The following is a 27804-nucleotide window of genomic DNA, read 5'->3' as shown; positions in this document are numbered from 1 at the left end:
CTACTTTTTAGAAAGAGACGCCCTTGCCTGGGGAGGTGAGATCCTGAAACTCCAGATTAATTACTTTGGTTGCAATCCCATCCCCTTCCAGAAAGGTTTGAGCAATCACTACAAATCTCACATTGACTTAGATCTGTGAGTATCCCAGTTTTCTGAGCTACTGAACCTCTAAAAAATAAAATCAGATAGGTCCCACCTTGTATTTAACTAGGATACTCTGGTTATCTTTTCCGGACCTGAGGAAGAGCTCTGAAGCTCAAAAGCTTGTCCCTTCCACCAACAGAAGTTGGTCCATTAAAAAAAAAAAAAAAATTCTCACCCACCTTGTCCCTCTCTCTAAAAATCAGAGTTTGAACTATTACCATTTCTGAACTGAAATGCAAACTTTAGAGACAAACCTAATTTATCTCCTAGTGAGACAAAACAAGAGTGGAGGCCAATCTATCACACCAATACACTGATGGGAAACATTCTACATATCCCTTCTCAAAGCCAGAGAATTTTCACTTAGATACTTTCTATTTCCCAGAGTCACCAGTCCAAAACTACCGTTTGCTACTTTCTCTCTGACACTGACCAGCAAACCTGCAGAATTGTAAGACTATATGGCATCTTCCACCATGGTTTCCTTTCTTCCTCAAGTCAACTCCCCAAGTCAAGGCATCTGATGAAGTGAGCTGTAGCTCACGAAAGCTTATGCTCAAATAAATTTGTTAGGCTCTAAGGTGCCACAAGTACTCCTTTTCTTTTTGCTTTCAAAAGGTATTTTTAATATGAAGCTAAAACACAAACTAGAATTCAGGAAATTATTTCTGGATTAGTGGATCCAAGTTACAGACAACTAAGATTTAAATACACATACTTTTATTTTCAGGATCTGCAGATCAGTAATTGTAGGGATCAGACTGTCATGTTTAGAGCAACAATAAGTCTAGAGATGAGAAAATTGAATAAAACTGGTAGGATAGCTAGAAGTTAAATATTTACTTCTACTTAGTTTAATTGAAATTATAGATAGAAGCAAAAAGGAAGCATTCCAGTTCTGTCTCATTCTAAAGAAACTGCACTTCCACAAACTCTGAAGGAGATTCCCAGTTACAAGCACTGCATTACAGGAACAAACTCTCAATGGCTGGTTTAACCAGAGGGCATGGTGCTGGTGTTAACTGCCTGTGGAACATTATTAGCTTCTAAATTCTCTTTTGTACAGGTATAATCTGCCACTCCAGTGCCACAGGAACAAGGCAGGAGTCTTCTCAAATAGACAGAGAGCCAACCAAATTTATAGGCCGCTAAAGAAAAGATGCACAATTTTGTGCATGCACACACACACACACACACACACACACACACACACACACACACACACACACAATTTACATTAAATAACAATATCCAATTTATTCTCCCAATAGCAGTAAAGGCCAAAGGGGACACTATGTTAACTACAAGAAAATGAAGACCTAATAGTAATTCACCCTAATGACAAGGTCACACAGCACTCCAAACAAGATATATATTCTATGGTAGTACTGTATAATGGACCATAAAAACAACACTTTTGGCAAAAATGACACCTGGGAAAAAAAAGGTAGTCATCAATGCATAAAAGATTAAATCCCACTTTGTCCCTAAACTTCTATTCAAAGACTGACAAAGCAAACACCTGCACTTTGCGTGTAGCAGGAATGAACCTTTCTCCCAAATCATCATTAAGTGAGTCTATGGGTGAAATCCTGGCCCTACTGAAGTCAGTGGGAATTTTGCCATTACCTTCAATGGGGCCATGATTTCACTCTATGGATTGGCAGCTAGCTTATTTTCTTAGAAAGACTTCTACATTATGTAGAACCTAACAAACCCATACTAAGCTCCTGAGGTGGGGGAGGAGCAACCTATATTAGAAAAAAGTACCCAAAAATCTAGCTAGAGATTAATTTGCTTAATCTATATCTCATTAGCCAGGAGTCGGACACACAACTGAAACTCTAGGGACTGAAGGTGCATGTAATCTGCAATGAAAGACTTGTGGCGCATTTGGAATGGGGCTACGGAAAAGGCCTGGTCCAAAATCGCTAGAGACTCTTGAAAATCTCAGGGTACGTCTCCGCAGCAATTAAACACCCATGGCTGGCCTGGCTCAGCTGACTTGGGCTTGCACTGTCGGGCGAAAAACTGCTGTGTAGACGTTTGGGCTCGGGCTGGAGCCTAGAGCCTGGGACCCCTCCCCCCACCAGGTCTCAGAGCCTAGGCTCTAGCCTGCATCCAAATGTCTACACAGCAGTTTTGTAGCCCTGCCGATCAAGCCCAGAGATCCCAAGTCAGCTGACCCGTGCCAGCCCCAGGTGTTTAATTGCTGTGCAGATGTACCCTGAGATTTTCAAGAGTGACTAGTGATTTTGGATGCAGGACTTTTCCCTAGCCCCATTCCCAAGTAAGCAGAGCCCCTCTATACACTCTTCTTTCTACTCCTCCACATACTCTGGGAAGTCATTTCGAGAGGAAGCTGTTCTATAGCTCAGCTGGCATAATTGACAAAAGCGAAGCCTTGAAGGACATGCAGGACTGCAAAAAGGCAGCTGCATTAATTAAAATAGTATTAGGCTCAGGAAAGCCTATTGCAATCTGTTGCTCACATAGAGGGATATTTCCATATCTTGCCTCCCAGCCTGATGGGTGGGGGGAGAGAGAACTTCACTGCTTTGTGCCTCTCTTTCCTCGCACACACTTTGCCTTGTCTGTCTAGACCCTATTGCAATGCAAATAATAGATAAGTGAGAAGCTAGAGAGGAACGTGGCCAAATATCTGAGAGCTCAGAATGTCCAGTGATGCATGATCAACATGTTAGGGGGAAAGAAACTGACAGTACAGAAATGGTCTTTCTGAAGCGTAGCTTTGGCACTGAGAAAGCTGTTGTGATTGTTGCACGGGAAAAGAAGAAGAAGTGTGTTTTAACTGCTTTGGGAAACAGAACCATTACTTCCTGCATAGGATTGAAGAGATTGTGATCAGCATGAGAAAGATGAAAAATCAATGCATTTAAGATGCTGACAAACTGTTCTTAGCTCCTGTCTTATGCTAGTATTCTGAAAACAGTAACATCTTTCATTCATTGATTCAGTCCCTCAGTAATCTGGGTTTCAGCCTCCATAAATTTGCTAAATTGTTGTTCCTATTCTTGTACACATCTGTTAATTTAAGCATTAGCCAAGTGTGATCAAAGGCCATGTGGTGACCAGTGTATTTACATAGGTGTAATTGACAAAAACATTTGTCTTAGATTTTTACTCTGTTAGAACTGTTCAATAAGCAATTCCTAGTAAGCGTAAATACGAGCATATTTTATCCTCAGAGCAGCAGGGCACACAGACTACAGCAATGGATTGTCCATTATGAGTGCAATTTTTTAGCCTTACTGGACTCATTCATACGGGGGTGAATACCTGAAATGGCAAATGGAATGCCTAAAATTGACATAATGTGGGAAATTATGCTACAGAAATAGTGTAACTGATGCATTAGAGCAATGAGACTCAGACTGAAGCTCAGGAGCTGCAAGTGGTTCTTTAATGTGTCTCCTGCAGCTCTTTGCAGCACATGATATTAAAACACTGTGATTTTATTAGTAAAATATGTTAGTAAAAACATCCTGATTGGTTAATATGTTATTAACCAATTGTAGAATACTTGGTCAATCATCTCTCTCTGTTTTTACACACACACACACACACACACACACACACACACACACGCACGTACATATTTATATATATATTTATTTTTGGGTAATATTGATCGATAGTTCAGCTCCTAAACCACTGACGTCTGAGTATCACTGCATTAGAGAGATATGGAGGAAGTGAGATTGGAATAAGTTAATAAACAACTGTATCTCAAATTATATTTGTCCGGTCGGGAAATATTTATAACAGGTGACTGAATATAAAGTGTGGAATACAAAACTGAGCTGGTAAATGGTCTAGATTGAAGATTTTCTGCCTTGAGCATTTTGCTATCATTGACATTAGAGCCTTAATTATGATATTCAAACGCTCTGATTCGGTTGCATAAATTATATACAAGACTGACAAGTTTCTGGCCTCAAAAAAGACATTTTCATACCTGCAATTGTTAACTAGTTGACACGCCATTGTGTAACTCACTGATTGAGTACACCGATCTTTCCTCAGTGCATTTTGATGCTTGAGAAGTGGACTGATGAGATTGTCGGAGAACTACTATCAGCCACTTCCTTTATTGTAGCCCAACCTCGGCAGCTCTCCCCTGTCCTTCAGTCCTCTAGTGACTCACAAGTGCTGCATTTGCAGTAATTAATGACATTTTTCTCCCCCATCAGATGGGGAATCGGGTTTGTATTTACTTCCTTCATAACAAAATTAATCTCTGCCACAGAAGCCAGGTTTAAAATATAAGCAAGCAAATTTGTGGCCCTGTTTTCTTTTAACATCTAATATAGATAAGAATAATATGTATTTAGTAGATTCCAGTAAGATGTCATTTCAATTGCATAGCTCAATCCTGCTACACTTTTATATATAGTTTATATTAGGAATCCACTTAGCTGTTGTTCTTGTTTTCTTAAATTAATTTTATTTAAATTATTCTAAAATCCTACAAACATTTTAAACATATATGGCCACCGAAACTGTAATAATATACCCATTACCCACACATATTACACATACACCTAATATTCAACTTAAAAAGCACCAAAAATGATCAAATTTAGTGATAGTGCTTTAACCCCTGATGGCCACACCCAAATTCAATCCAACAGAGAAGATATTTTATTGATCACCACACAATAAAGCTATTTCAGTTACTTTCCTAACTGTGCAGGAATATAGATTCTCAAATGAGTTTTAGATATTCTAATGCTCTCTTCTGTGATGCATTCTGATGTCACAGATAGGAGACTATCAAGTAGCAGAATTTTTATCTTCACAAATTTATAGGATCAATAAAATGTTAGCAAAATTAAGCATGAAGTTAAATGCAGGAGGAGTTTTTGCAGGTAACTTATGTACAGTGGAAAGTAAGATCACCATGTTTTCTAAGGCTTTGAAATTCCTTTAAGAAAGTCATAGTAAAAAACTCTGGCAATGCAAACAGTCTCTCTTTTTCATTTTCAGGTTTTACAATGAGAGTCATTTTGTCTAACTTAACATTCTCCTCTTCCAGGAATGCCGGCAGCTCCTACTCACAGCTATGACTACAACACAACTCGAAGACTCAGCAAAATATTAAGCATTTAGGCAGCACAGTTGTCTGTGAACCGATTCACACACATGTGACTAATCCCTTCCCACATTCTAACTATGCAGAAGGGCTGGTGAGTTACTGGGGAGGCGGAAATGCAGAGTCTTGCTACTTGTTTCTGTGACTGTGATTTTCAACCAGTTCTTTGGAACTGCCAGAAGTTACAACTTACACTAGATTCTTCTTCCTACAGCCCCATAGATTGCTTAAAAACCCAAGCCATCATTGGTTAGTAAGGTGAAGTATTTAAAAAAAAAAGAGTTTAAATTAACAACGATATGAAACAAAGAAATTGCCATCTCTGTTAGATGACATCCGGGCTCAGACTGTCGGACAATACAGTCTGGCAGATGGAGGAGGAAATTTTCACAGTGAACAAGGGATTTAGACACACAACTCTTGTGAATTTCATTGGAAATGTGTGCCTAAATCCCTTTGGCTTTGAAAATCTCAACCAACCTGTCTCCCACAACAGCCAATACTTGGTACTTTAAGGGGAGATAGAACAAAGATATCACTCAAATTCTGGAGGCCCATTAGTATATAATCTATGGGGCTACATTTCTCTCTATTTCTGAAGATGGAGCACCAACACTGGTAACTTTTATGCCTTCGGGAAGATTAGCTGTTTGGGCAACTAAGTTACATCTAATTAGCAGTGATTCCAACACCACTTATTTATTCAAATTTACGCCAACCAAGAGAGCACCCACCCCCAGCTCTGGGCACCCTTAACAAACTCAATACATACAATACAAGTATTAGTCCTTCTCAGTCCTACCAGAGATGTGGTGCACATTCCACGTGACAAAGAAGAATTCAAAGGCAAATGGGCTAATACAATCTGGCACTGATGACATACTGCTGCTTCAGGTTTTACTTTGGTCTCTTCCTTGGTGAGTTGCCAAGAAAGCCATGCTACGATTTCCCTTAATACCCTGAGATCACAATTTCCTACTGTCTTATATAGAAAAATCAGAGCTGTCTGTAAATGTACCAAAATGTAATTCTTTAAAAATGTCTATTGCAGGGAGAAGTGGCAGAGAGATTGTACCATTAATGCAGGGGTTCTCAGGGGGTCGCGAGCTGTCAGCCTCCACCCCAAACCCCACTTTGCTTCCAGCATTTATAATGGTGTTAAATATATTTAAAAGTGTTTTTAACTTATAAGGGGTGGGGGGGGTCGCACTCATAGGCTTGCTATGTGAAAGGCGTCACCAGTACAAAAGTTTGAGAACCACTGCATTAATATAAACCATTATACTTCTTATACCAAGGGCCTAATTCCATTTATACTAAGGCCTCTTTACATCACTCCTGTAGTAAAAAAGGGGTTTTAATGTAAAGGAGGACCACGTGTTAAATTTTCACTAAATGACACTGGCTGATGTAGGACGGAGTGGGAAGTGAGGGTTGGTTTGTTTTTTCCCCCCCGATCTTGACATAATGGAGTATTGAACAACTGAGAGTCAGACGGCTCCCCCTTAAACTGCTAATGCTCTGTTAAATATGAAAAAAGGTTTGTTCTAAGTTACCCTGATTGCTCTGGTGATGACAGATGGGTCCTATGATTTTGGTTACAGAGATTCTGAAGACTAAAGCCTTAGAAACTTGATACGACGCACTCTTGCCATAAATAAAAAAGAAAAGCTGTTACTCGAGAGTCTAATTCTCTTTCCTGGGATAGAATCATAGAATCATAGGACTGGAAGGGACCTCGAGAGGTCATCTAGTCTAGTTCCCTGCACTCAAGTATTATCTAGACCAGTGCTACTCAAAGTGGTGGCCGGCGGACCGATGCTGGTCTGCGCGCCATCAGCTGCCGGTCTGCGCACACATTGGAAAAAAAAATTGCTGGTCTCCCACATCAGATAGCTTGAGAACCACTGATCTAGATTGACCCTGACAGCTGTTTGTCTAGCCTGCTCTTAAAAATCTCCAATGACAGAGATTCCACAACCTCTCTAGGCAATTTATTCCAGTGCTTAATAGAATCAACATCCTAGATTGAACACCGTAGTAAATCCCCAGCATTAGAGAAATAATTTCTGTCCTGACATGGGCCCTATCAAGAACTTATTGTATGTACACACACAGTAGAAAAGAGGGGATGGGCCTGTTTTCAAGAGTCAGTAGCTAAGGAGAGTATACAATTTGGAGGTTGGCAGATTTAAAATGCAGTTTAAAATGTGACTGATGTTGAAAGCCTGATCTTTTGTCTAGTTCTTCCTTGCCTTTTCATATCCAAATAAATAGGAGGCACTTTTACAGTCCCAGTGAAGAGATGGCAATCAGGGACTGCAGACAGTTGTCTGTCTTTCACAAGATAGTTGACAAAGCTGCAAAGTCAAACTAAAACTAAACCAACCATAAATCAAGATTAAAAGTAACAGATCAATGTTTCACTTCACAAGACAGGCTCAATAACCCCATACAAGAAGCAGTTGAAACTGCCAAGCAACACAAACCCTCATTTCAAACAGGAGCCTACAGGACAATTTTGAAAAGAACTCGTAAAATATGTGAGCCCACGAGACCTTCTAAAGTACTGCAATATCCCCAAGAGGAAACAGCCTATTTCTCAGAGCTTGAGAATATTGAAGCATACAATGTACCCTTTGCTCAGTGTGCCAGGCTTCCGCACACACAAGTTCTTATTTCCCACATCAACCATTGTGGTAGGCAGTTCACTAAGACTGAATCTGAAACGAGGACTTCTACTTATGGAAAAGCCTCACAGATCAGAAATATTTATGACTGCATTTATGCTTGGGGCTTCATTTAGCCTGATATAAGCAAGGGGTTATTTGATCTCCTAATCCCTACAGGAAAGATGAATAATTTAAAAAGCTTTAGGGATTAGAAATTAGCTAAGTATACATATGTGAATGAAACTGTTCAAGTGAACAAGTGATTCTTCTTTTCCATTGGGAAGAAGAAGAGGTCAAAAGATCCACATTTTTACCAGGCTAAATGAAACCACAGTCTTGTGTTATGCAGGACAGTAATACAGCTGTGGAATTTCAAGGGTTCGGTAAGGGTTATTTATTAAAGCATAGCTTTCCTCCAAGAGCTACAAACCTCCAAAATACCCTGTCCTAAGTCTTCAGTGAAGACTACTATACGTCAGTTTAATCAGGAACTGTTGTTCACCTAAGATGTTGAACTTAGGATCTTTTTTTTGTCTAGTGGCTCTATTGATTGAAGACACTTTACCCCTCTTCCCCCCATCTTCAAAAATTAGAAAAAAAAAGTCCCAAGATGCCCTCTGGCCAAAATTCCCTCTCTCAACAAATAGGTTTTGATACCTGAGGTTCTGTTTACTAGTTGCTTATACATCACCTCATCACCCCTTTATAGGAGTTCCTAGGGTTCTGCGTTAGTCATTGCGGAGTGCCTAATGGGTGCAATATTGAATTGTCCTGGTATGTATGGATGCATCAAATCAGCACTACTTTGGTGGCTGGCTCTTTCTCTCTCTCTCTCCTTCTGCAGTATTTAAGCTTTCATTTAAAAAACCAAAAAACAAAAAAAAAGTTTCTACTCCTTATAGTTGCAAAAAGGAACCTTCTGGATGTGAACCAACACTGTGCTGTTTTCCTGAGTCTGCAGATTGACAGACACAATAGCTCCATCAGAAATGTGAACTGCACTCATTCATCTCTTTGGGGTATTAACTCTGAAGCCTACTGAAACCATTATTGAAATCCATGTTGTTAACTAAGATATTTCACTGCAGGCCAATTTGTTGTGGGCAGAGCTTGATTTTTCCCACCCTCAATTTACAGTATCCCTGCAATACTTCAGACAAGCAAGGCACATCAAAAAGCCAAATTCTATGCTAAATGGGTGAAAAATATTTTCCAGGCTACAATATACAGTAGAACATCAGAGTTATAAACACCTGAGGAATGGAGATTGTTTGTAACTCTGAAATCTTTGCAATTCTGAACAAAAGTTATGGTTTTTCTTTCAAAAGTTTACAACTGAACATTGACTTAATACAGCTTTGAAACTTTACTATACAGAAAAAAAATGCTGCTTTCCCTTTATTTTTTTTTGTAATTTACATTTAATGCAGTACTGTACAGTATCTGCTTTTTTTCTTCTTCTTTTGTCTCTGCTGCTGCCTGATTGTGTACTTCCTAGTTCCAAATGAGCTGTGTGGTTGACTGGTCTGTTTGTAACTCTGAGTTCTGTTCACTCACCTTCTTTCCCTCTGTACTATCACCACTAACGTAGGATAGCTTTCGGCGGACATAGAAGAGCATATCATCCTGCCGGGGGGCCAATTTCTCCATGAAATAAGTAGAAAACATCCAAGTCCAGAACACAATGCGATCGTCTTTGAAACAACCTAAGGGGAATAAAACAGGAGAATTAAGAGTTGTAGAAGACACCTTGTCACATCTGATTTTACTTAATACTATAGACAGCATGAGTTCGTATGTTGTGGGACCAAGCGTGATCCTACTAAAGGATTAGTTGTATGACTTAAGGTAACATGTTTAACTCCTGTGTGACACCCATGCCATGTTTATGGCCAGATGTTTAGCTGGTGTAAGTTGGCACAACTCTGATGACAATACAGATAGACAAAACTTCACACCAGCTGAGGATCTGGCTCTTAAAGTTTCTCTCTATTTTTCCAGCTGTTCTGGTGGTGTCATTGGAAAAGACAGGGCCAAGGCACCAATCTAGAAGACATTAGAGAAGCACAGAAGGGAATTAATTTCAAATGCAGCTACCACCACCATTTGCCAGAGTTTATTACTTCAATCTGTCAGCTTGCAATAGCCTTACCATATGTTGGCAGGGGAGTGTGGTAAGCACTGCAGAAAGTGAATTATTTAATTATCTTTCTTTAGCCAATCGTATTAATGAGCCCAGACCTTGAAGGCACCCTCTAATACATCCCACATTTGTCAAGATACAAAACTGATTTGAATTCCTAATGGGAAAGCGACCAACCCTTCCCCCCAAAAACCCAACCGACCAAAGAGCTTAGGTTTTCATGCCAAATCAAGAAGTCTAATTAAGTTATATGGGGAATCAACTTTTCCTTGAGTGGGGATAAGGAGGGTGGAAGATGAAGGGTAGCAAAGTCCTCTTGAATGCAGAAACAAGAACTGCTAATGACACCAGACTGTGAAGTCTCTTGTTCCTGCTAATTCCGATGCCACAAAAGTACCAGAGAAGGAGTCAGGGATCGGGAGGGCAGGGAAGAAAGAAGCAGCATGAGACTCAGTCTCTCAGATCTCACTGGGAGAAGGACTCACAGCAGAGGTTGACTTACAATTTTGTGAAGCTATTTACATAGTTAAATACAATAAAAGGGCAAAGATACTACAAGAAGCCCCTTTTCAGCCCCACAGGGCCCAGTTGCTTGCCAGAGTCCTTGCCTAGCCATGTTTCAGAGTAGCAGCCGTGTTAATCTGTATCCGCAAAAAGAAAAGGAGTACTTGTGGCACCTTAGAGACGAACAAATTTATTTGAGCATAAGCTTTTGTGAGCTACGGCCCACTTCATCGGATGCATAGTATGGAATATAGAGTTAGATATATAGACATATAGATATACACACACACACACACACACACACACACACAGAAAATATGAAAAGGTGGAGTAAGAGGCTAATTAGCTATGATGAGCTATTATCAGCAGGAGAAAAAAACATTTATAAATGATAATCAGAAGAGTACCCAGAAGTCACCTACTACCAGGCCCCACAGACAGGGTGGGGGGCAATTTTGGTAGCAATTCGGTGGCAGGTCTTTCAGTCCCTCTCTTCCTCATCGGCAGCCCACTTGCTCCGCTTCAGTCTTCTGCGGCAATTCGGCGGTGGGTCCTCCTATCCTCTTCTTTCTTCTGCGGCACGACTTGAGGTTTTTTTTTCTTCTTCGCCACTTGGGATGGCAAAACTAACTTTTTTTTAAAATGGAAGAGACCCCCGAAATTGCTTTACCCCGGGCCCCCTGGATCCTCTGGGCAGCACTGCTCCATCTTTTCATATTTTCTGTATGTATATATAGCTTCTTACTCTATGTTCCATTCTATGCATCCAATGAAGAGGGCTGTAGCCCATGAAAGCTTATGCTCTAATAAATTTGTTAGTCTCTAAGGTGCCACAAGTACTCCTGTTCTTCTTGCCTAGCCAAGTCCTGGAGCACAGAGAGGGAAACAGATGCTGCATCCTCTCATCTGGTGGCTGGTAGTGAGGCAATTGTGCTTGGAGTTACCAGAGCGCCTAGTACAGGGGTGGCCAACCTATGGCTCCGGAGCCACATGCAGCTCTTCAGAAGTTAATATGCGACTCCTTGTATAGGCACCAACTCCGGTTCTGGGACTACAGGTGCCAACTTTCCAATGTTTTGGGGGGTGCTCACTGCTCAACCCCTGGTTCTGCCACAGGCCAGACTCCCAACTCCACCCCTTCCTGCTCCGTCTCCTGGAGCCTGCCGTGTTGCCCTTGCTCCTCCCCAGAGCCTCCTGCACGACACGAAACAGGTGATTGGGAAGTGTGGGGAGGGAGTGGGAGGTGTTGGTTGGCAGGGCTGCCAGTGGGTGGGAGACACTGGGAGCCGGGGTGGGTGGGGGGGAAGCTGATGGGGGGCTGCTGATGTTACTGTGGCAATGTACATTGGTAAATTCTGGCGCCTTCTCAGGCTCAGGTTGGCCACCCCTGGTCTAATAGGTGCATGAATTGTGGTTTTCTACCACTTCCATCTGCCCTCAAAGGTGGCACCCTGGTGATGTGCCACAGTCCAGCTTCTTAACTGCTTTGCTGTCCTCTGAAATGAAAGATACTATATCAAGTGTTGTTACTGATTCATAGCAAAGAAACAAAAAACACCTGAAGTGGATACTACAGTTACTTTTAATTAAATAGAAACAACCACCTCTTTGTAGATTTGTACCCCACAGCTATCTTTCAATGTAGCACATTCGCCTTATAGCAGTATATTGCATATATGGAATATACAACAATTTCTGTAGAGAAGCACAAATCAATCTTATCCAGTGAGACATAACACTTATTTATGGAGCTATCTGAATTAAGCTTTGAGAGAGTTTTTAGACAATTGCAAAGAAAGGTGCGATCTCCCATAACAACAAAAAATTATTTTTCTTAGACTCTGGTCACCATCTTCCAGGCTTCATAAGGGACCAGTCAGTCTTTTAATCCACAAATGCTGTTCAGCACATTTTCCTACCTCATTATATGTGCATTTAATATTTAGAGGAGAGACCTTTCTTTCCATTCTTAATTAATGTAGCAGGCAAAGAGATTAGACTTTAAAATCTTTAACCAGAGAAACAGCTGACCGGAGAGACCTTAGATTTCATTTCCAACTAAGTCCAAGAGCAACAGTTCAAACGAAATGAAATTTCACTGCAAGACCATTCAGAGAATACATCAATCATCATCAATAAGGAAGCCACAGCATTTGTAGGAAATATCTACTGTGTATTAAATGTGATAACCATCATTAATAAAAAAGCTGAGACAGAACAAAGAAGCCAGGATAGTCAAAAAGTTTTCAGTAATTTGGCACATTCTCAGCCTTGCTGCAATTGCTTTACTCATTGAATGGTTGTATTGAAGACACTGTAACTGCTCAAGTGTGCACAGCAACAATACTTGGCCTTGTGTAAAGTTTGAGACACATTTAATAACAAGCAGTAATACATTAAACTTCATATTTAGCAGAGAGCAGAGAACAGAGAACAGAAAACAGTACAGGAATACATCATGACCCACCCAATGTCCCACAGAAATCTGGGCTTGTTACATCTCTTAGCTGTTGAGTGCTTGATTTCACAGTCTTAACACTGAATTAAATGTTATGGGGCTTTGTATTTAATTTCTCTGATGTTTTACAGAAATGAGTGAGGATGAGGAAAAATGGAGGTGTCATGTACAGTCGTCTTAAAAAAAATTCTAATGTTTATCATCACTTGGAAAAAAAATCTTTCAAACTTAGTTTTCCTTCATCAATTAAGTCTATACAACAAGGCAATTTATACGACTATAAAATGTCAGTCCAAACTTGTAACTTAGAAAACTCAAAGCCAACTGATTTAACTGAACATTACAAATTCATTCGAGTAATTTATAAGTGACTAAAACTTGGTGGCCAGGTGGGTTTAGAATGGAAATTGGAACTCTGTATACACCGATATCATGGTGATGGACTTAGTACAAGAACCTAAAATGGAACAGAATGAGTTTTTAATTCACTAGCTATATGTACGTGTCACCATTTGACCTTTACTGGATGGATGAAGAGAGGTTCAACTCATATTCACATATGTCAGAGGCCCAAAGCTGCTATGAGCTGAAGGAGAGAGTTTTCCTTCAACTCAAGCTGTAGGAGTCTGTGCTTTTGGAGTAGGGAGATCCAGATGTTTTCTTAGAGTGGTTTTTATACAGGTCAATAAATACATGCAAGCAGATGTAGGTATCTAGGTAAGTGGTTTAAATAACTAAATACACAGTGTCTTCTGGTGTGGTGTAACTCTATACAATGTTGTACTTAAGTCATCCTTGCAATATTGTTCTATCCAGTTTGGGGATCATGTTTTTGGATCACAGTTCAATCTCTGTTGCAGCTGTGAAATTCTGAGTCGATAACATTCAGTGCCATGTGTCATGCATGTGTTATAATAATATATAACCATTAATGTATTGTACCAGAATGATGCCTAAGTAGTAATTGCAATGCACTCGTATAAATGGGAGAGGTACAGAGAAAAGACCAGGCCTGGGGATTTGCACCAGGAACTCCTCAGGGTAGAATATTTACAATATTTACAGGACAAGAGGGGAGGGGAGATGAGCTTGACTTATTAAATTGATCATCCCTAACAAGAGAGGAAACTGTCAGCTTCCTTTCGTGCAGTAATGCTGCTGCAATGAAACTGGTTATCCACAGAGCCACAATGGAACTTCTCAGGAAAAACTGGTGACACAGAAACAAGGAAATGAGGTGGTGACTTTACAACTCCACCTGAGATTTCTGGCAGATTCTCTGTCCTGGATGAGCTGTGCTCAAGTGGGAACAGGAGGGAGAAGGATGAAGGAATGGGGGCAGAAGTGTCTTTTCAGAGCTACCCCAGCTCCAGTCTAACTAAGAGCAGCCTCAGTTCTGTTCTAACTTCTCTTTGGCTGCAATGACCTCTAAAGGACTGTGGCAGCCAAAAATAGCTGGAATGCAACAGAATTACAACTACACCCCCCATGTCAGGGGTAAGAGGGAGACTGGTGCAAAAATCTACCATAAATGCAGTGGAATTAATTGTGGGGGAGAGCTCATTGCTCTTAATCATTGACGTTTCTCTCCTTTTAAAATTTTAACTTAATGCCAGAAAGTAACAGACCCTTTCAAGTTCATCTACAGCTCATTAGCTCTCCAATTTATTCAACAAAAACAAAAGCAGCCTATTTGGCAACAATTATTTCAGAAATCCACAGCTGAATGTTAAAACCTTGGCAAAGTTGGAGGTCTTCTAATTACCTGCACAAAATTGCTTTTTAAATATTGTTTTGGGTAGTTCATGCTTTTGAAAGGTGTCAAGCCCAGGAGACAGAAATCCTCTTTTAAAATACAGAGAATAGAGACAGCGCAGGCCTTGACTGGTCATCATCCCATCAAAGTGCCACAACCTGCCCTGCAGGGGCCACCTCTAGGGAGTCAAGAGAGTAGCTCTCTCTCCAAGCCATAGACTAATCCTGCAAGGTGCTGAACAACTGCAGTAGAAGGCACTCTGCTCCATAGGATCAGGCACTTAATCCTTGGCACCTCTGCTAACAAGTTCATCTTGATATTGATACTGCTTTTTGTTAGTCTCTAAGGTGCCAAAAGTACTCCTTTTCTTTTTGCTTTTGCGACGTAGACAAATCCAGTGGGAAGAACTGAGACCTAACTCATTTCACACAACCATGAAACGATAACAAATTTCTATCATTCTTGTCCTTGGCTGGACTTACATCAGACTTGCAGAATAAAAAGCCTGTATAAATACCATTGCCAAGCTGGAGGATATTTAATGAGACACTTGCTAATTCTAAAAACACTGGAGTCTTTGAAAAAGTTATTATGGGGCTATTGCTTCTCCGACTAAAATCTATGGTAAAACTCTCACTTTAACAGGAGCAGAATTGGGCCCTTTATTACAATGGAATTAGATCAGGGATTCAATTCCACTCACAGTACAGAACACAGCATGAGAGAGCTTGGTGAGAACACTCTGCCACTAATAGATTTTGCTTCTAAACGAACAAAATGGAATTAGGAGTTCAGATTATAAATCTCAATATACCAAAAGTTAATTATATGATTATGAGACCTGTGTAATAAATAAATCCTAATTACAACAATTCATTGCAATGATTCATTTGCATGGATTTTACTCTCATTATAGTCAAGATTTATGTCAGCTGATATGCAGTCAATGTATCCTTTTACCTGTATTAGATTTTATATCAAATATTCATTTGAGGGAACTGGCTCCAGACCCATATAATGACAGGTTAGGAATTGTTTTTAATAAATGCTTTCAAAAAGCAAAAAATCACTGGCTAAAAAGAAAATATGTCAGAATATATATTTGCTTCAAAAGGAAAACTTTTTAAAAAAGTGATTTCATATTTGGTGGATAACTACTCTGTTGGTAGTTATCACTTATACAATAAAGAAGAAAAATAATCTCACTCTGATCTGGTGGTTTGAGCAAGGAACCAGGAGTCATGTCTCATCCCCAATTCTGCCATGAGTTACTGTAAACCGTGGGACATAAGACAAGTCATTTCACCAATCTGTGCCTCAGTTTCATCATCTGTAAAATGGGTTTAGTAATATGATTTTACTGAGATGTTTGAAGGTTAATTAAATTATTTGTGAAGCTCTTCAAGATTTTAGGATTAAAAGCAGTCAAGACATGTAGGTGATTTTTATTACACTTCATTTTGGTTTTGAGTTAGCAAAATGCTCTGCATGTGATAAACTGCTCTTTTAGCCATATATTCTCAAAATATTCAGATTTAACATAAAAAGCCTACCCTGATATATAGACACTCTTTGTATTAAAAAAGGTACAACTAGCACAAAACCAGAATGGCACATTTGTCCTGACCGCATATCAGACATCAGCTAGTCAGCATATTAGAAACCAAAAGCACCCAAGCTTCCCTCCCTGGGTTAGAAAAAAGCTCACCCCTAATCACTTCTGCGATCCCAAAAAGACAGACTTTGCAACAAGCTCAGAAGATCAAGAAAATCAGGACATTTCAGACCATGTGGAAAATCACCAAAATGAGAGGCCCTCATAGAGGACATCTTGCCAATAGCTTCTTCTCTGATACATCAAGGAGCATGGGCATGAACACCTCTACCAATCCTAACCATGATAATACAGCCTGGGAAGAGAAGTACCTGCTCAGGCAGGAAGGTCCAAGCCACTTTAAAAAAAAGTTATACTTCACCAGAAATATCTCATCCTTCTTCTGGTAAAAATTTTGGTAGAAAAGAAAGAAGGAAAGGTCAGCGGCTAGTGGGCTAGCCTAGAACATGCAAGACCCATGTTCAATTCCTTCCTCTGCCAAAGACTTCTTGTGTGACCTTGGGCATATCACTTAGTCTCTAGAGCCTCCATTGCCCATCTGTAAAATGGGAAGACCACCATTGCCTTACCTCACACATGTGTTGCAAGGATAAACGCATTGAAGATTATGGGGTGTTTAAATAGTACATTAATGAGTGCCATATAAGCAATTAAGACAGATGGATCAATTTTCTTTGAAAATGAAGAAAATCCATGGGCTCATCCAAGTGTAAAAAATATATATCTTTCACGTTTTAAAAGTATTATGTAGATTTGGAATTTGAAAAGAGTTCCACTCTGCAAATTATATATAGTAATGAGCACCATCAACACTCACTAACTACAGTAGATGTTGAGGGAATTCAGCACTGTGACCTCAAAAAAGAGAGAGAGACTGAAATAACGAGCAAATATTGCAATAAAGAGGAGTGAGCATTAATTTTTTTCCCTTGGTTGCTCTGGATTTTTCTTCTATCTAATCATACCAAAGAATTGAAAGAAACACTGAACTTATTACAGGGGCTTCCAATACTGAGAGAAAAAGATACTGAATAAATAGCAGAAGAACATGAGACAGATTTTCCTGTGCTACAGATCCTGACTCCAGTATTCGACTTTTCATGGATGTTCCACTGACGTAAATGGAAGATCCGTACAGGAAGGGAATTATTAGAAGATATGAAAGGATAACTTTGATTAAATTAGACCAAGTGTTTTTCAATCAGTTCATCACATGGGTCAATTATGGGGGGGGTCATGAGGCACTGAAAATTTTATTACAATCTAAAGCAAAGAAAATCTTGCACCCCGGCTCTCCTCACATCTTTACACTTCAAGGTCAAATATTCGCTGTCAAAATACATCCACAACAATAAGCCTATATAATTGATCATCGATACTTTTACAGTAAATGGAAAGGGGTTCCAAAATGTTTTGATTTCAAATAAGGGTCACCAACATGAAAGGGTTAAAACACACTGAGGTGGGGTAAGCAATTAACTCTGCAGCAGTTGTACCATGCACACCCGATTGCCAATAGATGGTAATTGATTTTCCTGTATTTGTCACCTTTCTAAACATGACTGAATGGTGCTCAAATAGCTATGACTCCATTTTTACAGCTGTCCGAATTCAATATATTCTCTCTAGAATCCATCTGCAGTTTTCAGTACACACCTTAAATGTAATCGCTCTGGTATTGCTCGATAACTGACCCTTTTGATTTGAAATAGCATGTGAGCCTGTGGCCCATTATCACTGTGGCCATTAAGATCAACTACAGGTGGTGTCCCTCCTGTGAAAAGGGAGAGGGGAAGGATATATGCATCATTTCGTTCTAGAATAGATAACCTCTCCTGCTAAGCACTGTAAATACTGCTGGGATCTAACATTTCCAAACAAGACTAAGGCTTCTAAGGGCCCATCTACACAATGGGGTAATGCACTATGAGGGATGGGGTGGGGGTGGGGGGGGGAAGAGTGATTACTAGAGCACACTAATGTACTGTGCATTAATTGGTCCAGGTAAAAAGTACCTTATCGAAACAGTGATTCATTGGAATCAATGGTTTCAGAGTAGCAGCCGTGTTAGTCCGTATTCACAAAAAGAAAAGGAGTACTTGTGGCACCTTAGAGACTAACAAATTTATTAGAGCATAAGCTTTCGTGAGCTACAGCTCACAAACTTCAAACTTTTTTCCACCAAATGCATCCGATGAAGTGAGCTGTAGCTCACGAAAGCTTATGCTCTAAAAAATTTGTTAGTCTCTAAGGTGCCACAAGTACTCCTTTTCTTATGGGAATCAATTAGAGAGAATGAAATTTATATCCCATCCATCTGCCATTTAATTACAAAACTCCTTCTGGATCAATATTAACATTGACAATCTCTCTCACTGGGGGGATTTGGCAGGAAGGTGGTCCAGAGGTCTCAAACGTGGAAAGTGAGGATGGGGATTTCCATTTTTTCATGGATATGCAGAACCCTGTTAGTGTGCATTCGACTAACAGGAGAGCATCAGGATTACAATTTCAAAGCAAAGAAAAACAAACACTCTATAAGCTATGATTGACAGCAATTAATTTTTCATTAAAATGAATAAATTATGGGTTGGGGTTTGCTTTAGTTTTTTTTTTTTTAATTGATTTAGCTGTTTATCATGATGTTGAAGGAATTCTATCAACAACATGTCTGTTTCTAGAAAGCATCTAAGAAATGCTGCCATCCCCTGAATTCACAGTTGTGTCATGGTTAATATTATACCTTCCATTGACTCCGGTTAATGTTTCCTAGTGCGGGCCTCATTTGGGTCAGTTAAGGTCAGAACCATGCCCTTTGGTATTTACAAAGTACACCCATCAATTTAAACAAGGGAAACAGCAGTCCAATAAGAGGGGGAGAGGGCTGGGGACAGAGGAATCTGTTTTTATTTTAAAGAGTGGGGAAAATCCCACTACAAATCACTTTCTGATATTGTCACTAAAAAGTCCCCTGACCTGCTGATGATACACACATTAGTTTAATGCAGGTATTTTTCATTCTAAAAAAGAAGTATTTTCTTAAACAGAGTTCATTCTTAATTTCTCAGTTGAACACAATTCTTTAAAAAAAAAAAAAAAAACTTGATGAAAAAATAAGAAATGGATTTTTTCCCCCATTTTTAATTCAAAGACAAGAATCCAGAAGGAGAATGAATGACTGAATTGTGAGATGGAAAGATTACTGGAAATATTAACTGAATTCACTGAGCCAAGATACAAACCTTATTGTAAGCGTGATCAGATTTTGCAATCTGCTCTCATGACTACTACTCAAAATTCAAACCCTGTTCTAGCACCTACATGTATATAAAGTATGGCACTCAGTAAGCAGACACAGTTGTAATAGACAATTAGTTATAGTGGTTGAAAAACAAATTTATCAAGCAAACAGATTAAATTTGATACACTTTTCCTCTGGCTGCAACAGACACACGCACGACTTTCATTCACTGTGATTGCTCCTGTGTGGAGCCTGTGAGCAATGGCTTGGTACATTAAACATGTACTCTGAAAGATCAAATCTTTAATATTTTATAAGATATGATGCAAGGGAAGTGTATGAACGAGCTGTTTCAGTCAAAAAATAAAAAGGAATGGTAAATGGCAAGCAGTGGGAAATGAGGGATACAAAACGATGGACAGGGTAGTGTTCAGTTATTCAAATACTTGTGAGAACAATAAAAGCCTGTTTTTTTAAAAAAAAAAAATCTACAGTAAAGGTAGCAATTAGAATTTTGCTCTCAGCTGCAAAGGAAAGACTGAGCCAAACTGCTTTCAGAATGCTCACCACTCACATCTTATCTTCTTGTTAGACCCATCCAAGCAGAAAGAAAGCAATAAGCATTCTCGAGAACAAATCACACAGCACATAAGAAGGTAGGTAGGTCTTGTGGGCAAGGCACTGGACTAATGTGCAGGAAATCTGGGTTCAGTTCCTGGCTCTGTCACAGGCTTCTTTAGTGATCTCAAAACAAACAAACAAAAAAAACAAAACCAAAAACTTGGTTAGATGCCACGAAATGGCAATGCCTTAACCATATGCGTGTTGTAAAGGTCACTAGGACCTCTTCCATCTTTATCAAGGGGAGTGCTAACCTTCTCTCCTTTCATACAACTCAAGCAAGGCATTTTATCTGGCTGCGCCTCAGTTCCCAATCTGTAAAAATGGCGGTAACAATAGTTCATTTCTCCCTCTCTTTGGCTGCCTTGTCTATTTAGATTGTAAAATCATCAGAGCAGGGATATTCTTTTCACTTACTAGGTGTTTGTGCAATACAATCACATTGAGGCCTTGATCTCAGCTATGCCACTGTCATATAGACAATAAACATTAAAGAATAAAATTATAAAATAAATAAGTGCAAGGAAAGATTTGCTTACTGAACAAAACCAACCACCCAAGGCAGTATACACTAAGAAAATACTCTTCAGTCTCATTCTGCCCTTTCAATCCCTGGGGGAACTTGCATTGATGTCAGTGACAAAGCAGCATGCCAGACCAAGGCCCTTTGTAACTGTGCGCGCACACGTGCATGCGCACGCACACACACGCCATTAGTTGGTGTGAGACGCTGAGAAGTTCAGGTCCCCATTTGTGGCAAAGCAGTAGTCTGAGAAATGTTGGGTACTTGGGAAATACATGTGAACATTTAAAAGCTCTTATCCTCAGGCGACAAAGGACTGGAAATCCTCCATGGATATCCTCTAGCTGCCAGGCTGGGCCAACAACAAAACTTCACCTACAGGCACAGGATGGGTGAATACACCAGTACTCAGATGGCATTCAGCTTTGGGAGCCTACTGTTTGGATGTTATCTGGGAACATGTGAATTCAGAAAAATGTAAAGACAAAATAAGAGGGCTAAAATGTGAATTGCAATGGCAGCATCAACACCACAAGGCAGACAGAGGAGAAAGTATATTTTAAAAAGTTATTACAGGCATGGTTGCAAAATGGCTGAGTCACAGATCACATAATTAATGATCAAATTCAAGCCATGTCCTAATTGGAGGTGTAAGTAATATAGTAATAAGTGGATATAATTTAACCTCAATGGAGAGCAGTAAGGTAGGACTGTTATACAGGTAAGTGACAAAAAGAAAGGGGAAGCTGCTTCATTGTACACCTTCTTACACTCTTCTTTTGCTGGCTTTTTTGCCATAACTCCGCACTTCTGGCACCACCTCGTGGTGTAAATTAAACCCATTTACCTTCAACATACACCAATGTGCAATTTACTTCACCATTTATAGGTCACCTCTGGATTTGACCCCAAGAGTGTCATGGCATGCTCTTGTGAGACTTAAATGCACCCCAAGCCTCTATGCTTGTTTTGTCACCAAGCACTTGGAGCTGATAGTATCAGGAAAACAATTGAGAAATATGTAGCCAAATAAGACCAAGATTCAGGATATTTGGGGAACTAAGTATGAAAAAAGAGCAAGAAAAGATCTGAATTCAACAGAAAGTAAGTAAAATGCACAAAAAAACTCCAACCCTTCTCTGTGGTCCTTTGAACTAGGGTAGAACTCTCATGGATTTCAATGGGAGATGCTTTTGTGAATAGAGGACAGTATAAAAGTAAGTTCACCCATCCGTACTACAGACACCTATCCCTTCTTGTTTTTGGTGAGGCAGTTAAATGAATTAACACATCATTTGATTACAGAATGTATTTGAGTGGACAGTGTTAAATAAGTCTAATGGGAATATGCATGCATAGTAATTGGCGGAGGAAGAGGAGAAGGAAGAGGTAGGCAGTAAGTGTGCATCTTATAAATTGGCTGCCTGTTAGCTACAGAGCAGAGGAGGCTAAAAGTACAACAGTGATCTATTCCAAATCTTGTGCTTCATAGGTTGAAAGCCAGCATTTCAAATCTACTCTTGCATCCACAGTCTTGTTTTGCAGAGGCTAGCTGACATCTCAGTACCTTGGCATATTCATTTCCTCCCATAGTCAAGTTCAGCGTTCTTTGCAGTACATCAGCTGTTAAACTGACTTGAAGACTAAAGAGTCACATGTTGCTTCGCCATCACTATTGTTGTACTGTCTAAGTAATGAAAGCATTTGTCAGAAACCTTGTGGCAAGTTGACATACATGAAAGAAAATACCTTTATGCCAAATAGCCCTGGCTAGACAGGCCTTCTTTCTTAACGGGGCAAAAAGCTTAGTACGTTTCCAGCAAATAAAAAAAGGATTAAACATTTGTATGGATAAGGATAATGTCTGCAGCATTCTACCCAGCACAGAAACTAGTCTAAATCCTGATATTTCAGGGTTACAATAATAAGCCGCAATCAGGGAGAAAGTACCCCAAACAGTACTGGAAAATTAGTTGTACCTTTTTGGCTGGTAGTGGTAATGAGGGAGATGCGAGGAGAAATTAGCCTTTCCTCTAAAAAGGACCAGTTATTGGCTACTGGTAGAGAACAGTATGTTGGACCCTGAGTTTTTTGCTGTTGTAATTATGTTCAGATCCATAACACAACAGCACAAGAGGCTGGGGGCAAAGGGCACAAAGCAATAATTATTTTTAACAAGACCAAACTTAGGCAAAATCTTACAACTGGCACTTTTCTTTTTGTATTTTTTCCAAGCATATGTTCTTGGCTGGACTGAGACTGCAGCGCACACGCACACTTTCACAGTAGCCCAGCAAGTGAGGGTGCTCAGCCAGAGACCTCACAAAAGTCTTGGCATTCACATAAATTGAGCAAACTAGAGGAGCTAACCTCACAAGACTTCACATCAGCCCAGCAAGCTAGAGATTGCAGAATCAGAGGCCTGTAGCTTAACATCAGGCCAGAAAATGAAAGGGGTTGAACTAATAACTTCACAAATGTGCATGACTTATCATCCCAGCAAGGCTATATGCAGAACATGAGACCATAAGGAAACCTGTTCATCATCCCCGCAGGACGAGTTCCTGGATAAGTAACTTCACTGCAGTTTACCCCTTGACATCAGAGCAGCAAGCTAAAGATAAACCAGCTGCTTCCCAAAATTCTGTGCCTTGACATCAGGCCAGAGTTGCTGAGCAGCTGTTATACAAGATGGGAGCATGGGAGAGTGACCCTCATTCTCCAATGCTGAAAGCTTCCTCTCCTGAGTTTGGGAGAAATCAGCTCTTCCTCCTGCTGCTTTTCATTGGCCAGTGAGATTAAGACCCTCATAGAGGGAGGATAGGGAGCAATAGGCAAAGCTGGTGATGAGGCATTCATAGAATTCTCAGCCTTCCCACCAGTAGGAGGAATAGCACTGGTGCCAGGAACTATGCTATCTGCCTCCTTTTCTTCTTTCCCACTGCTGGTTTCCACCTTCCCTCAAAGTTACAGGCAGATCCTGTCCCTACAGCTCTTCCCCCACCCCCAGGGGAAACACGACTCTTCTATATGCCATCCTCTAGCCAGAATCCAGGGGAAACAGAGTGGCCCTGTCAGTTCCCTCTTCCTTCCTAGAAGCCCATAGAGGAGAATACGAGTAGAGGAGGTTGCTGAGAGCATAAGGGATGTTTCCCCCTACAATACTTTTCTGGGTGTAAGCTTGTTTGAGGACACAGACTCCTTCCAGATACATGACTCCATTCTCTTCCCTATTCTATGTCATGCCATACAAGTGATGCAGCGTCACATGACATCACACAACCCCTTCCCGTTTTGATCTAAGTTAGCCCCACTGGGGATGCCCATCCTTTGTATCATTACTCTCCGCAGTAACTGTCAAATACATGCAGAATGCCAAGATATGTTATGTGCTCAGTTGTTCTTCAGACCTATATAGTAATTGTAGCAGTGAATGTAAGAAGATAGAAGGATGAAGAAAATTCTATACAAAACAAAGGTGACATTATCATATCAGCAATTAGTCAATTAACCAAGTTAATGGAGTTCTATTTATCCCCTTTATAGTACGATTTTTGATGCTCTATTTGGAGCCCAGAAGTCAGCAGAACAATGCACTGAACAGTTAAAAACTGTTACATCTTTACACATGGTAAACATGTTTGGAGTCTTTTAACCTCCACAAACTAACAGTCTATCAGGACCAAGGACAGGTCTTAGCATCACTAATTGCTTGCTGATTTTACGTTTTATTTACTCTATTTACTTAGAAGTCAGTGCTAAGCAACTAATGAAAAAGATCTTTGTCTGGGTTTGCTGGGTACTGCATCAATTGCTATTCAAAGTTATCCAAACGTCTTGAATATTCAAGTATTCTCTGAATATTAGATGTGCTATAGACTTTGCTTTAGATTAGCTCTATTTCAGCATGGCTATTTAGAATGAACCATATCAAATGCACTACACTGGGATAACCTCCTAAAGATTCTTCTTACGTGAGAAAGAACTCAAGAGACTGCTTTCTGCACTACTTCTACTGCAAAAGTCCTTATCTATCCCAATAGAATGATCCTTCTGCTTTTTGGTTGCAACATCATTGGGTCATCTCTCTCTCGGGTGCATAGAAGAGTTACGTGAATGTGTCACCCAGACATTATGGTAATAACAGACCCAACACTTTTTATGTTATTAAAACAAAGTTGTAATTGCTTACCAATTCACACAAAATACTTTTTTCACTGAATAACTGAAAATGGTACAAGCAAAGTGCACTATTCTTGGAAACTGCATTTACCTATATTTAAAAACACATTTTACTTCCCTTTCAAAACGTAAAGAACAACAACTGATCTTCATTGAACAGCTATATGACGTTCCATCCAAATTAAACCTTTTAAAACTGCTTTTTCACTGTTCTTCAAAAAGACACTTTCACAAAAGAGAGACTCTGTCTATTATCATGATGTAATATATCAGGAACCACATGTGTACCTTCAGAATTTCTACTACACAGGTAAGATAGACACAATCCTACACAAAGAGGATAGCACATACAATCAAGAAAGAGATTGATCTTCACTCTAAAAGAAGTGAACCTACACTACAGCATTAGGAAGATGTATGTTCAAACCACTGCTTTGGGCCTTTTGTTGCTTTTGATTCCAATGGAAGGTCTGTTTATGAGACTGGCTCCAGGGCCAGCTCTAAGAGAAAAAATTGAGAAGTGGTAAAACTACTGTTAAACTGAAACAATAAATTGTTTTGTTGACAATATTAATGCAGATGGCTTGAATGCAAGATTATGAACACACATTTCACAACACAATCAGACCTTTCTGCACTGCAGACATGACTCTTCACTGGTTTCCCTCTAGAGCAACTGAACGTAAAATCCCGCAAACTGCATTGCAATGCTTTGACTCTGAAGAGGGATTCTGCAAAAGGGTATCTGGAAAAATGGAACCACAAACTTTCCTATTGTATTCCTTTGAACAGCTTCAAATCAAGTTTGCTCTATTCAAAAAAGTTTTGGTTTGCTTTTTAATGCAAACAAAGCAAACTACATCTGATCTCTGAAAATCAAGCCAGACTTGTTTTGATTTGCATCATCACAAGCCACTGTGACCAAATCAAGGTGAGCTATAGTTGTAGTTAATATAGATGGACACTTACAAATATATTTCTGTACTGGTCAAGGTTACTGAGGAAGATGCACAAGCAGGTAAGAACCAAGACTGACTTTAAATTCACGGTTGAGTTTTTGTCCTCATTAGGAAAAAGAATCTCTTCTCAACTGTAAGCTGAACGCATTTACCTTTCACTGAGACAAACATGGAAATGTATAATGCTATTCAACAGTCATTTTACAAGTAGAACCATGCCTTCAAATGAATTTGTTACACCAAACACTCTGCCAGGTCATCAACACCTACTGCTATCGCACCATGATTTCAGAGCAGCGAGGAGGGTGAGTAACTGACAGCAGAAGCCATATGTTAATGTCACAGATTAAAATGACCTCTATTTTTAGTGTTTATAATCTTTACAATATTTACAAATCTTAAAATATTTTTACAACCTGAGAAACAACCACATTTTGTTTTAATTTTAGTTGTTTCCTCATCTGTACATGGAGAATTTTAGTAACTCACTATTATAACACAAACAGACACATACACACACGGTTATTATAGATGCATATCACACACACACACACACACGCGCACACACACACACACAAATAGCTCATCATTAGCATGCAGCAGACCAACGGTTACAGTTGAATCTCACATTTACCCTGCTCCATTTTCAACAGCTGCACGGCCAGGCTTAAAGCAGACTTGACCCAGCAGATCTAGGGCCTAGGATCACACCGATCTTTGGTTCTCCCTATGACATTTCCCTTTTGTTTGCCAGGACGAATCTATCACCAGCTTTTGTTATGGGTTAATCATAAAGTAAATATTTTCCTACTCCTGTGATAGTGTATGTTTTTTGTTAACACAGAACCATCACTGAAAATTAGGATTTGCCCAAAGTGTCCTAATTCATTACACTGGGGTTCCCAATTCAATTTAGCAAATGTTAATTGTGTTTTGCTTTGCAATTATCTTTTGTAGAAAGGGTGTGTTAAAGTGTTAGCTCATCCTTACAAGACCATGCACATTTTAAAGTTGAACGTGCATGACAGAGACTGTAGTGCTCAAGGCAGGCAACGTGTGGACAGAACAGCTAGCAGCAGTGCAAGCTTCTTACCCTTCATATTTGCTTCAATTCTTACCTGGAAGGACCCGCTCTACAGATGACTGGGTTGTTCAGCCCTCATGCCCGTTCAGCCCTCTACAGACACTGCCCACAGACACCAGTTCATGGCAGCTATAGCACTGGGCTTGGGACATGGGAACTTTCCACTGAACACTGGATAGAAGCCACTGAATTCAACAATTCTCACAATCAGCCATCACAGGGTAACAAGCTTTCATTTGCTACTATTCAGAGCTGAATTTGAACCAATCACTCAGGGCTGGTCTACACTAGAAAATTAGTTTGACAAAGCCATGCCGCTGAGGGCTGTGAAAATTCCACAGCCTTGAATGATGTCCTGGCAACGAACTGCCATACATAACAGGTACATGAGATACATCTAAAGATAGGCTGCTTGCTTGCCTATATATCTTTTCTTATAAGTTTCCTATGGGTTTGATTATTTGTTTTATTATAATAGGTTTATATTAGAGTATATTTTGGCTACAACACAGGCGACCTGCCGGCCACATCCTGTATGGTGAACTAAGGCAAAGTTAGCATACATATGTTTGTGACTTTTCACCTAGATAGATAGTGATGAGCTAAAGCATAAGGTCCATGTATGATTGCAACCTTTAACATAGAGGATGCGTTAAAGCAGGTTGGCATACGGGCTTTCCTAATTTCCTACCCTTTTAAAAACTTAACAGATACACCACAACTTGGAAATAGCTGAAACAACAGGTTAGGACAGAAATAACAAACGTGATACCTAACCACGAAAGG

The 27804-nt window shown here is 39.8% G+C and overlaps 1 protein-coding gene and 1 non-coding gene across 8 annotated transcripts in view; both read right to left on the bottom strand.

The window, feature by feature from the left end:
* The window catches only part of KIAA0930 (KIAA0930 ortholog), a 145750-nt gene that overhangs the window by 45226 nt on the left and 72720 nt on the right, over positions 1 to 27804 (bottom strand). For 6 of the 7 annotated variants that reach the window (XR_006281753.1, XM_038402176.2, XM_038402125.1 and 3 more), the window contains one exon: positions 9490 to 9638. Coding sequence is in view for 6 of the 7 variants with exons in the window: in XM_038402125.1 (XP_038258053.1) it covers positions 9490 to 9638 (149 nt within the window). In the remaining variant the exon portion in view is untranslated. Of the gene's footprint in view, positions 1 to 9489; positions 9639 to 15999; positions 16119 to 27804 lie in introns of those variants that run through there. The other variant, XM_043515366.1, reaches the window with a different exon arrangement.
* On the bottom strand, positions 20423 to 20546 carry LOC119850245. The gene has a single exon (XR_005290782.1). It is a non-coding gene; the product is annotated as a U6atac minor spliceosomal RNA (small nuclear RNA).

The sequence above is a fragment of the Dermochelys coriacea genome, chromosome 1, assembly GCF_009764565.3.
Source record: "Dermochelys coriacea isolate rDerCor1 chromosome 1, rDerCor1.pri.v4, whole genome shotgun sequence".
NCBI classification, from domain to species: Eukaryota; Metazoa; Chordata; order Testudines; family Dermochelyidae; genus Dermochelys; species Dermochelys coriacea.
Note: the sequence above shows the minus strand (reverse complement) of the source record. Positions and strands in the feature narration are given on the sequence as shown.